General features: G+C 43.8%; 1 protein-coding gene across 1 annotated transcript; it reads left to right on the top strand.

Moving 5' to 3' along the window:
* The first annotated feature begins 13071 nt into the window (after positions 1-13071).
* On the top strand, positions 13072-13440 carry LOC142767836 (uncharacterized). The gene has a single exon (XM_075870076.1). The coding sequence runs from the start codon at positions 13072-13074 to the stop codon at positions 13438-13440; it is 369 nt and encodes a 122-aa protein (XP_075726191.1).
* The last annotated feature ends 431 nt before the right edge of the window (positions 13441-13871 follow it).

The raw sequence follows: 13871 nt of genomic DNA, 5'->3' as shown, positions 1-13871 counted from the left end.
TGTGTTGTTGCATAAATTGGGCGAAAAAGCAACACAGAAAGGCTGTCACAATAAATACCCCAACATTGGTATTCTCCTGAAACAAAAGTCGGCACTGGTACTGTCATTACTCGTCTTCCTTCTCTCTTTGCCTTGTTTATGCTGAAACAGCCAAACACCTGATGAGTTAGACGAGAAATATTACCGCATCAAAACTATAAGTGCTTGCATCAGCAACTACACAACAGCGTGATAACCGCACCCCTGCCACACAGCAGCGGAACATAATTTGAACATGCTGGCAGTGTATTATTTTATAAAAAACAACTCTGGCAGATTACGAAATCTCACATTGTGCATGCAAGTTTTCTTCAAAGTCAGGCGTACAATGTAGGTGCTGGCCGGTACATTATTAGTTACAAGCAAAGGTGTCTTGCAGGTACACATGCAGATTGCTCTCTCTCTACACTAGGCACACACATTATATCTTTTAACAAGCACACGCCACTGTTTAGGGGCATAATAACGCTCTACCGTGAACGTATGCTAATCAACCCACTTAGGCGGGTGGCTAGGTGAATCGAGCCAAGTTACAAATTGTATCGCCCGCGAACGTAAACAAAATGCTGCTTTGCATCAAATGGTACTGCAGGCTTCGTTTAATCAACAACATAGCAAGCGCCATGTGCGTGTTCCTCACTACATTGCACATATGAAAACAAATCGATCACCATACACATGCATGTTGCCGCAGTTGTCTCGAATTAGCTCCAGTAAGGCCGCGCCGATGCGCCATGGCTCGGCTGGCGTTAGCATTGTCAAAGCGAATCGGCAACCGCACTCGCAAAGGCGCGTAAGGTTGCCGTTTCACGACACCTCGTTCGAGTGCAGCAGCACACACTTGCACTGAGTGGCATACTTGGTCTACATAAAAAAGTGTCCACCTTACCTTTAGTTTCTTTCACACTGTCCTGAGGGAAGCGACCACAGGCGTCAGCCGTCACCTCGGAGTCCTTCGAGCGCCCGCCCAACCCGCCGATTCCTTGGACGACTCGCACTTGATCCGCACTCGAACAACCGCGCGAATAGGGCGCAATCTTAGCACATCACACGAACGAGGAACGGCGCTTCCTTGCGTAAATTTAACATTTCGTGCTCTCGTGTGTAGCAGTGCGAACACATGAGAGACGCACCGACACGGCATGCCCACGAAAATAAAGAAGACAAACAACATGTGGCTTTAGCTGTGAATGGATTTGACTTGGATATCTGTGTGAGGAAAATAAAAAAAAACATCTGTCGCTGCTATAAACTGAAAAAAAATGTATGTTATCTGGCAAAATAACTTTAAAAGTGATAAACGGTTATTCAAAAAACAAGTTACAACTTATGAATATTTTCCAGGTCTTTGTTTTCTTTTTTGTTCTAGCAGACGACAGCCTCCTACTGCTTCTACGACAGACGTAGTGCGGTTTCACGTTCGGTGCGTGTCGCCGACGCAAAGCTCTACAGTAGTGATATCAGAGTTATCAATTCTCAATGAATCATAGGATGGCTACAAAGCAGTAACATTTTGACATAGTGCAGTACGCAATCTTTCAAGGTATGACATTTCTTTGCTCTGAAGCAAATCGAAGCAAGCCGGCCGGCGCAATCAGCTGATGTCGCCACTACGCGAGGCATGGTCGTGCGCAATAGCGTCGCGCCCCACGCTCGATTTGTCATCACGCGATAGAGCTACTAAGTGGAATACAGCTAGATGCAGGGATTAATGGCGTATCACTCTAATTCCCTGTGGTGGCCGACTCAATCGCAAGAGAGCCCCGGGAAACAACCTTCAACTGCTCAAGCTTGTGTGTGGGTGTAAAAATACTTGTTTTCATCCGCGGCGGGGCAGCAATCTATAGTTGAAAGACACGTCAAAAGCATGTGACGTATATGCAATCCCAAAACATATGCACACAACAATAGATACGATCGCATATCGTACATAAATATGCCAACACATAGCGTGTAAAAAGCAAACTTATATACATAACTTAAACTCACGCCGCTCCTCAGCGCGAATAGCTTAGCAAGCTAACGCACTAAGTTCACGTACGCGAGCACAACTGAGTGGCGCAGGTTCGAGTGTCGCCAAGTCTAATTTTTTTGTTTTTTTTCAACGTTTTTATTGTACTGCTATCTTTTCTAATGCCTTAGGATCTAAAACAAAATAAAAGCAATATTGCGTTCAAGTACGTATGTGGGACTGCGTTTTTTGCGCAACAGTTATTAGTATTTTTATTTCCATTATTAATTTTTTTTATTTATTTCATAATATAACAAAATTAAGGACTAAGGGGAACATTGGGTCTGCTTGATTGTGAAGGGACTCGAGAAGTGAGAAAACTCAAACCAAAAAAATTATTTGAGAAAAAACTGAGCATTTCACAGCCCGACCAGTTTCTTGAAGGGTAGGCCCTAGGTATGCGCGAGACTTGCTATATGACTCATCTCAAGCTGTGGCAGTTGAGGGAAGGCAATATCACCGAGAAGCAGTTCCAAAATATATTTTGGTGGATGTTTTTTGATTCCTCCAAAATAAGGGCTGCACAATTGTGATCGAGCCAAACCAAGAATTGCAGGCACGAAGTGAGACAGAAAATGAATAATGTTGATTATTCGAAAAATTGCCCTTAATAAAAGGAAGAGTTATGGAGTGCTACGTAGCTTAACTCGCAGTAGGAATTTTATATATACATATAGATAGTTTAAAATGGACAATGTTGCACACACAGACATTGGTTAAATTTCTTTGCAGCACAGTTGAAGCATCTATGTAGAACTGAAGCATCAAGAGAAGCTCATGCGTCCTCACTTTATTGCGCTTTACATAGCTTGTATGCGTCCATGCAGCCATGGTATGATATATTTTAAAGCATTTGTTTAACCTATAATCTTCTTATACATTAAAGCTGGCCCATAAGTTGTGTCTTATGTAGCACTACAATTGAAGCGTAATCTGGATGGTGGTCTGAAACAATGCTTTTGAAAATCTCAAAACGACCCAGCTCAATACACGTCCATCCGTGCATCAATGATAAGCACCATTATGTGTTTGTACATATCAGTTGTGCTCTCATACTTAATTATTTTTCTGACCACTCCCTCTGCCCCTACCTCGTTTCTGTCGTGAAGCTGTGGCAAGTTGTGTATAGCTGTATTAATATTGTAGGAGCACATACTATCAATAAAAATTATTTTTAGGCTACATGCAATTAGTTTTCATAGATTTTCATTTCTTTTGTCGGTGCTCAGGAGAGCTAAGCTCATGGTCGATATTTTAAAATGACATTTCTCTTTGCCAATGTTAATGAGAACAATTTCATTAATATTGACAAGTTCAATCACATTGAATTTAGTTCTCATTATTATTGTTTCTACCAAAAAACGAGCCCTTGAAGTTATGCATTTTTGCTTGATTTGTTTTCGTGTGACAGCATGCAAGTAAAATGACAGTTCTTGTCATTCCTTGTGAATGACACATTTTCCGTGTGACAGACTTTAGCACCTGGTCATCTGCGGAAGTTGTATTCATTCTGGAAAAGGGCGAACAGCGGTGACTGACAACACAGACTTGCCTGCGTTATTTTTTTGTACTATATATGTCACTGTGCATTCATTTATAACTTTATAAAGCTCAGATTTCCTGCTGAAAATGTGACAACAACTGTAGAGTTTCCACATTTTTGCAAAATCCACATGCCTTTCATACACTATTGCACATTTTCGTAGGCACCTTACAAAATCTGTATATTTCCGTAAGACCTTACATTCTGCATTTTCCTTATGAAAGCTTCTGTACACTCCATAAACTTTCCTTATCCTTCTATATCTTCCATCATGAACTCTCCGTATGCTCCATAAGTTTCCTTATCATTCCTTATCCTTCCATATACTCCATAAAAAGCTTTCCGTATATGCCATACATTTTCCTTATCTTTCCGTATACTCCATAAAAAGCTTTCCGTATACGCCATAAAATTTCCTTATCCTTCCTTATACTCCATAAGAAACTTTCCGTAAATGCCATACAACTTCCGTATATTTCCATAAAACTCCATAATTTTTCCGTATGTAGCACAAGGAAATGTTACGGAGTCCATATATTTTCCGTAAGATTTCATACGGAACGTTTCAGTAGGGACTTGCGGCTTCATTTATTGCTAGTGTTCGGTTTCGTTTTGAAGAAAAGAACGAATTCTTTTGAACTTCGTGACCCGATTTGAAATAGTAAACTTAAATAAAGAAGGTGGTGAAGTGCAACCGCTGAACATTTGCTTATTTTTGGTTCGTGAGAAAACAGCTAGCTCCAAGCCAAACGAACACACACGGAGCCAGAAGCAGGAAGATTACACAGATACGTGTACTACCCATCACTCCCGTGCTCGCTGAATCGCCGTGCGTTGCAGCTGCGATAGACTCTAGTGCCAGAGTTCCCCTTAGTGTTTACCAAGAAACGCTGGGGCAGCTCCTTCTCGTTGACAGATGGAAAGAGGTGGCATGGGTGAGATGATGCCCACGTGAGAAGTGGGCTCGAGAGATGGAGAGGGTAAAGCGAGGGAGAGCTGACACAAGGCAAGCGCACGGCAAGCAAAAAGAACACCAGTGGCAAGGGCGTGGTGCGGACGGAGAACCACGTTACACAGGCTAGTCGAAGAGCTCTTTCGCCTCTAAAATCTTATACATATCAAAATATTTGGTACGGTGACCGTATGCCTTTAAACGAAGTGTGGAGCTCGCATGCAAATACATGGGCTGCCCTAACGGAGGAGGGCACTGGTTTCACTGAACCAGGGCTCATGTCCCTCAAAACCTGCTAATCAGACCTCATTGCATGACGTCCAATATTATCTTGGCTTCAGTAAAGTTTCTTTTCTCTTTCTATGAAGCCAAAAAACACTCTTCGATCGCACGACATGGTCCTGTGTGAAGTTAGTCTATTTCTGCGATAGCTTAAAGAGCTTCTGCCCCCCCCCCAAAAAAAATGGGCTCACATTATCTACTCTAATGTGTTGATGGGTAGATGTTTGTCATAACATGGCACATCGTTCTAGCACGTGCGGTGGAGAATTATTTATGGGTTCTTCATTGCCGACCACTCCCGTTTAGAGTTTGAGAGAGCCCCAAAAACAAAAAGCCGCCGTGCGCCACTACAACCACTTAGCGTGTAAAAGAGTCAACCACGACACCAAGAAGAACTGTTGCGGACTTCCGCTTGGTTTCACCAATAAGTTAGTTCGACAGGAAACAGAAGAGCATGGACACCAAACGAAATTTTCTACACGTTAGCCACGGCCACAAAAAAATATATATACATGAAAAGCTACGCACTTCAACGTTCCGGAACCCTCGTATCTTGTCGCGCTGTTTCCATGAACTGCTTGAAGTTTCAGGGAGAGGCCTGCTCAGAGAAGAAAAAGGAAGGAAATTTGACGAAGAATTGTATACTCCACGAAACGTGTGTACTGAATCCTCATTAGTTCAGTGAATGTTGGGAAGGTAAGGGTGGCAGCTTTTAACTTTACTGAGACTCACAGCAGAAAATAAAAGAGCAGGGATAAAACGCCTGGTGTTTTCGTGTTGCCATAACCTCCTATATATAAGCAGGAATCACGTGACGTACCCGTGTCCATTGAGTGCCACCATGCTTCACGATGACATTAAAACACGCACATGATAATAAATGCAGATTCAAATGGCAATCAACTCATAAACGGAAAATTCAGGTGAGAAGATGATGTCTGCAATAACACAGAACACGTGATGTCCAATGTACAGAACTGCTAATTGCGAATGGCCATACTTTTTTCTAAAATATTCGTATCTCACAAAAAGCATAAAGCACGAATCCTCAATATTTGCGTCGATGTGAAAAGACCCTGAGGGATTTCCCAAATGCTGGCTTTATTAAAAGTGAAGAGCGTCCAATTCTCATTCCATTGAGGATTATAGACTTTGTCAGGTGAACTTCTCCATCATTCGCATGTTTTTTAATCACTGGAAGCGCCGCCACCTGTTGAAGACCTTAAAAACATACATTTGTCAATTTGTTCTCGCTAAAACACGACTTTCTCTCACTCTAAACTTGGGGGATGGAAGATAAATCACCCCCCCCCCCAGCTGGCTACGGGCCCGATTCGTGGCATCAATACAGCTAATCCTTGAATACGATTCCGAATTTTTTCATTTATGCGATATATCTTAACTTGTTGCTGGAGTTTCGTGCAGGGATGGTGTGTATATGATTGTTGTGCTGTGAAAAAGACTTAGCAAATGCAAGTCGATGTGACAAGACGCCTGACAAAATTGTAATAATATTTCGGCGCTGTCAGAAGAATCTTGCTAACAATCATGGTATAGTGCAAAACTCTGTTTCTTCTGTGTGTTATACAAAAAAGACATAAACGTGGCCTAGCCTTCAGGTAAAATAAGGGCCTATAATATTTGTTTAGATTCTAAACATCCACCAACCACATGAATTCGTTATTCATTCCTACTGTCAATTCCACATCTATTAGCTCCGCTGTTCGTGTTACGAAAATTTCATTTCTGCATATAATATAAGATGATAGCTCTTAAATTCTGAAAAAAAATAGTGTCTAGGACTGATTTTCTTTTATTGGAAGGTCAGTGAGACCGAGATGAAAACAGGTGCTTGTTCTTTCTGCGTGTGTGCCCTGGCTCATGGTTGAGTGAAAGGAACGCGTAATTACTGGTCCCTCATGCTGCACAGGGGGAGGGGGGAGGTTGGCTTCCTGAATAACGATATGTTATTCCATTGTCCCTGGTAGAGTTTCTCGTTTGCCAGGAGTACTCTAGATATGATGGGGCTATTCGTTATTTATTACTCGACCTCCTGGAACAACGTGGGTTCCACCAACTTTGCTTCGCTTCACAAAAAAAAAGCTGGTGCCCCACGGGATTGACAGCCACAACTGCGCCTAAAATGGCTCTGCTTACCGTGCAACATTCATTTAGTATGTACACACAGGTAAACAAGCAGAGAGAAATAAATAAGGAGAGATCAGGCTGGTGAGTTCATCCTAAGAGGGCACAGCAGCTGCTACAGCTGCCATCGGCCATGCCATGCTCGATAACACTGTTCTTGTCCTTTCATAGCGAGATGCCCGAAAAAGTGCAAAAGAGCAAACAACCCTGCGATCGCCACCATTCATACTGACGTCAGTCTGGTTAGCTTCTTGATGCGATCATCGGCGCTTCAGTTTCTTTCCGTCTGTAAGTTTGTTAGAATGAGATAGCTGCGTAATTCTTACGAGACGCCGATATTTCGAATTCTCAATGCCTCATTCGTCTTATCACGGCAGCAGCCGCCGATATGGTGGCTGGTTTTTATAGCGCGCTACTTCGAGGGGTATTTAGGCACTGAAATATCCTTTTTGCACAACATCTTCGTATATTTAGAGGCATAATATACCATACATATTTTTTTTTTGCTGAAAAGAACTACTTGTTGGGGTACCGTTTCATGAGCGCTTCATCACGTCTCCCGCCACAAAAAAAAAGTTTTAAAGGCAGCGAAAGCGTATTTCTTTTTTAAAGATATTTTGGACACATTATTTCAAGTTTCTTGTGTACTCTGAATCACGAAGCCCACGCATGACAGATTACTGGGTTCTTAGAAACTGTAGCTCTTTCATAGATAGCGCAAGAAAGCTGATTGATTGATTGATTTGTGGGGTTTAACGTCCCAAAACCACCATTTGATTATGAGAGACGCCGTAGTGGAGGGCTCCGGAAATTTTGACCACCTGGGGTTCTTTAACGTGCACCCAAATCTGAGTACACGGGCCTACAACATTTCCGCCTCCATCGGAAATGCAGCCGCCGCAGCCGGGAAAGCGCAAGAAAGCTATACTCACATGTGAAACCGTGTGTTGGGCCCTCTCCTGCACACTAAACGAAAATGACCTGAAATAACTTCAAAAACTGGGTAAACCATTTGTCCTCTAGCGCACTACCTTTCCTGTGTTTTTTTTACCACCTACTATCGAGGTAAAAATTTACTCTCGTGCTAACTGGGTTTTTGAACGTAGGGAGAGTAGTAATTATTTACCCCAGAGAGGTTTTGAACGAGTATAGAGAGAGTACAATTTTAGTGCCTTCACAAGGTTTTTGAGGTGATTTCTGGGAGTTATTTCCGGTGGTAAAAAAATAAAAATTGACGGGTGCATTCGCCTGGAGTTAACAAATTTATTAACTAGCAGAATTGATTGGACTTATTAAACGGCAGAATTGGTGACACATAGATTCACATACAGACAAACACGCACACACAACAAATGCAGAATAATACGCCACTGGAACAGACTGCACGCGTTGCTCAACTACACTATTGACAATCTGGTATATATAGGCACGACCTTTTGACCAGCCCTGTAGGACCGGTAGGAGAGCTCTCTTTTGCATTGATTAACAACAACGGTTGAAGGTACAAGCGTAAACTTAAGGTGGGCTGCAGGTCACTAACTGTGACACCGACCTTTTATTATAAATGTACCCAATCTCACCTTTTCGAGTATGCAATAATTACTTGGCACACCGGGCTCATGGCCCCACGCGTGTTAGCACTGCTGATGCACAAGTCCATAAAATATACCTAAGTACGCAAACCATGGTAGCTCAATCATTTTCATTGAGCGACGGTGCACATACACAGTAGCAGCACGTATTCATCACAACGGGCGTAAAGGAGCAGTGCACGCCTGCACACAAGCTTCTTACCGACGGCGTACTAGGCCTTTTCGAGGAGCCCGGCTATCCGAAGAAACACAGCTGGCGATCGCAGAACACATATCCTGTGCGAATTTCGTCGTCATTTCTGACACAAATGAACACGTAACCGCTATCTTACGGGGACGGGGCGGTGTTGCAACGAAAGACCACCATCCAGGTTTTCTTCGTGCTCACCGGCAGCCGCTTGATGGTTCCGCCTGCCTCGTATAGGCTTAGCGCTACATGTTTGAGAACAGTTTGTGCATGAGGTGGGCAATTCGGGCAGAACTTTACTCATGCAGACATCGCCTACTGTGGAACAAAATATATGCAATGCCTCTTTCGCCTGCCCCGGCGACACACACCCACTGGTCACTGGCGGCCGCGGCTCGGTGCCGACGACAGAGTGAAGCATTTTGTTTATTGCTTCTCCAGTAGGCAAGCACGGACGATGACACCAGATTGGTTTTGTTACCACTGGCAGATATTCGCGATTCGGCTCGGAAGCGAGATATCCGCGACTTGCAGGTTCGGAGGCGATCGGAAGCGCACGGTCGTTTGACGATGTAGGAAACACGTGAGATCCATCAGCCCAACCAGACACACAGATACAGAGCTTCTTGCACCATCTGTCTACAAGGCACCCCCGCCGACAAAAAGCCAACAATTCGCGAAAATTTGCAGGACAACTTTTCACAGCAGGTTTTCTTTCTTTTTTTTCTTCTTTTGAGATTCCCCCCCCCCCGTCTTTTTTTCTTTTTTGTTCACAGAATGCTGTTCTCGCTTGTTGTGCTTATGCTGCCCCCAGTTCCAGTGAAAGTGCGTTGACTCACGGTCAGTCCTGAGGCACGGCGATGCCAAAAAAAAAAAAGAAAAGATCTGTGGTCCTCGCGGACGTTCAGGATTCCCTGAGAGCATCAAAATGGGGGGTATACGGCAAAAGCCACCGAAGCAGCTGCACCTTGCAGTCACGTGGTAATAAACTGACTGATATGTGGGGTTTAACGTCCCAAAACCACCATATGATGATGAGAGACGCCGTAGTGGAGGGCTCCGGAAATTTAGACCACCTGGGGTTCTTTAACGTGCACCCAAATCTGAGCACACGGGCCTACAACATTTCCGCCTCCATCGGAAATGCAGCCGCCGCAGCCGGGATTCGAACCCGCGCCCTGCGGGTCAGCAGCCGAGTACCTTAGCCACTAGACCACCGCGGCGGGGCGTGGTAATAAACTCTGAAGAGCAGGTTAAATCACGTGATAGAAAACTCCCTACGTGGTAAAACTGGATTTTGACATCCTTTTACTACTTGCCTGAGAGGTGGTGGTAAAACTATGTCATGTACCACCTTTTACTCCTACACGAGGTAGTAATTTAAAACGCAAGAGAGTTTTCAGACGTCATGAGCCGCAAAAACCCCAAACTCGGATAGTTTTTGCTTACAGTGTGGGTATAAAAAGGGCACCATAGCCTTGCGTAGACACTCCCGCTCTCCCTTGAGAGAGAGAAAAGTGTAAAAAAACTTGCAGTATAGATCTTATAGCGTGGACACCGCCATATTGCCAAGCTGGCGGTGCCGTCTTTGGTCTGGCAACCCAGTGGAGCGTGCGAAGCTCCGAGTTTCTATGAAAAAATAAAGCTCGTGCGGTTGCAGCTGCAGTCAGTTTTTTTTTCTGGCGCGCTGAATTGAGTCCTAGTGATGCAGTAGAGGTAGAAAATTAGTCAGTGAGACGTCCTGTAACGTTATGATCCATTCGGGGTCAAATACTATGATCTATGACGTTGCGATCGTGTCGATAGTGGTCGATCGTGGTCGTATGTTTCCAGCACATTCTGTTCGAACAACGTAATATCAATTCGTCCCATTCCAGCACAGCACGCAAGTGCCGACACCCTTTGTATATACAAAGGATTGCTTTTTCCTGGACTGTAAAATTTAGGTTTGTTCTTGCACTCGTGGTGTGCTCGTGCTGTCGCAGCGACCACCACCCGTACATGCGCTTCTTCGTGAGCACGCACTTGCAATTTTTCTATGATGGTGGCATTTATTTGTTGCTCACAAACCGTGGTCTATCTTTTGATCGGCTTTGCATTGTGCCTTATAACTCGATTGTTTATCGTCCTCTGGGTGCGGACAAAATTAGGGCTGTTTATAGGTAGTCGCACACAAAAAGCGATGCTGTATATAGTTTTCATTACAGCATGTTTTTTTTTCTTTTTAGAGTGATGGTACTTGATTGAATTGCGGCAGCGCAAAAGTAGAAACGGTAAATTTTTTCCGCCTATGTGGCCCCAAATATGCCAAGGCTTGAACGTATGACTAGCAAAAAAAGCCATTGTTGTGTTAATTTCTTTAAAAATAATTTTTTCTACCAGTTGTACGGTTTTTTCTGTCGTTCGCCAAGCTAAAAGCCAAATGAGAGTTCTAGAAACAACAGAGAATTAACCACAACAACGTGGTTTAATTCTGTTGTGTTCCTAAAAAATAATAACTGTGGTTTCATTGTGAGTATAGTATAGCGCGACTTATCGGACATGGTATTTTACCAGGCCAAAAAATTGTCTAGTAATTTTATACACATAGTGACATAACTTGCTTTTTTTCACAATTAGGCTTTCATATTGCACATCGTGCACGATTCATCCCGCCGTCCTACGGAAGATGTACGTTCAAGACAATGATTCCAGCACGTCATTTTCATGTAAAATTCACTCAATGATTTGAAAACATCTCATCCGGGTTATCTGACTGCGAAGTGAGCGTGTTCTCGTCGGTGTCAATAGAGCTACATTAACTACATTGATCACAGTGTTGAGCTGAGCTACGAGGCTAATTCTTTTGACCCAACCTATCATACTAAGTTATAACAATAAAGCTAAGCGAAAAAAAAAACATAGGTGGCTAGGTGGTCATGTGGGGCCTAGATGATTTGCCCTTTCGCGGTATGGGCCGTACTTGACCACTTATGTTTCATTATTAATGTAACCATATGCTCTTGTCTTTGGTCGAGTGGAACGTTCGCTAGGTACTCCCGGTATATTGGTGCACTTGCTGATATACAACTTTTCACGTAACACAATGTACCACGCATCAACCGCAAATGCAGCGCATTTGGTGATCTGTGCTGGATACGTAAATATATTAAGACGGCAGTTTGTTTTTAGTTCTTTTATGGGGCTCAGAACAACCAACTATAATACATGTGGCTCCCAGTTGATCGTCCGCTGGTTGGCATCTTGATAAGGAAGAAGAAAATCGGCAGTGCGATTGAGAACATGCTAAAATTGTTCGAAAACGCCACACATCCAAGCACCAGCCAGTACACACCGCGCCGTCGGCACGCTGCAATAATAAGGAAAGCACTGGTTGCCAGACCAGTCCTCCTCACCGGATGGAGCGGTATATTATTTAAGCCCTATTCATACAGGTGATTCGAGGAACACTTGAGAAGCACTGATTACATAAGTGTTCCACTTTATTGCCACTGGGATCTGTTGCTGGATTATTTTATGTCTCACTAATTGTTTGCAAAGCAAATGGAAGCCGAAGCTATCACCCTTCCTTTGTCATCCTTCCCTGCCTGCTCACATGCCTGCACAGGAAGTATGACATTTCAGCGCAATTTCAGCAGCGTTCACGGGAAAAAAATGCCGAAACTGTACATTTCAGCCAGTTTTCATGAAATATAAAGATTAAGTAAAAAACAAAAGTTGTCGAGTTTTGATAGCGTAAAGGTTAAATATCATCAGGATAGTCTGATTTATTTACAACGTGTATTTCAAGTGTCTAAATATTTCATGTATTCAAATTCTGCATCTAAACTTTTCCTCCATATCGATCGTTTGTATTACATTTTTCATCCCTTGAAGTCATGAATTTTCTCTTTTAAATGTATAAAAAATTTATGTAGCGCAGCACACGGAAAATTTCGCAGATGTCGTATACCAAAGTATAAAAAAGAACTGCTTCTTTTTTTAGCAGTTTGGGAATCAATGTGTGCTTTTACTAGTATAACTGGTTTTGGCCCTGCATTCTTGCGCTAGTTCAGAAATAATCAGGTGAATTGGAGATGGACTGACAAATTCCTCGCTTGCTAAAAACCGGATTTCCTAGAAGAAGAGAGGCTTGTGGCGCACGTGCAGGTAGCGGAGAAGGTGAACCAAGAGAGAGAACGGGTAGGGGAGGGGGTGGAGTCGAAGCTAATGGTACAAAGGTCATTGGTTTAGAGTCTCGCACAGACAACACAGGAGTGTATAAAAATACGACGACTGCCACGACTGTCATTCTACTTGCTGTTGTTCAAAGAGTACGCCATGGACCCTCGCGTCGTCGAAGAGTTTCTCCGGCGTCTCGGCCAACGGCGAACGCATCCTCCCGTCCATCCCCGGACGGCGACGCTCGTTCTTGAGTTCTGCACTATCAGGGGTGCCACCGACTGCGAGGACCTGCTGAACATGGGCCACCAAGCTACCCAATACTGGGCCTCCGTATTTCGGGAGTTTGATGTTCATGGACACGGTTATTTTGACAGCCGCGGCCTGGAGGCAGCCCTCAAAGAGTGCGGTTACCCGGTCACCGGAGACCTCTTGGCTTGCCTGTGCGGCGTCTATTCCAAAGACGGCTGGGTTTCCTTCGACGCTTTCGTGAAGGTTTGCGTCGTCGTCGGAAGCGTGTGCCCCTGAAGTCGATTCAACGCAGCACCACTCGAAAGGTCCATTTCAGGGCCACCCTATTTCCGCATTGGCTGAATTCTCTTTCACGATCCCTCTCCGTATCACCCTCAAAAAATACTTGATACTGTACACTTAGCGTCACTAGGATCGGTTCACTTCTAGTATTGTAGCTGTATCGTGGCTGGCCCTTTAGCGCAGAATCAAAACTGCGATGCAGATACAATGACACTATTTTGCAAATTTAGTGACGCTATATACGTTTCATATCGTACTTACAGTGTTGGCTAATTTACGTTCACGCGTGTTCGCGGTGTACATTTCTTTCGCAAGGTTTACTGAATCTAGTGGATACATAAACTCTGAGGGTTAAAACACCCTAAAACAGTTTCATGTGGCACAACGAAGGGAGGGGGCGGGGGGCAACCTTGCAAGAAAATTTA

The sequence above is a fragment of the Rhipicephalus microplus genome, chromosome 7 (genome assembly GCF_043290135.1).
Source record: "Rhipicephalus microplus isolate Deutch F79 chromosome 7, USDA_Rmic, whole genome shotgun sequence".
Classification (NCBI taxonomy): domain Eukaryota; kingdom Metazoa; phylum Arthropoda; class Arachnida; order Ixodida; family Ixodidae; genus Rhipicephalus; species Rhipicephalus microplus.
The sequence above is the reverse complement of the archived record's forward strand: the minus strand, read 5'-3'. Positions and strand labels throughout refer to the sequence as shown.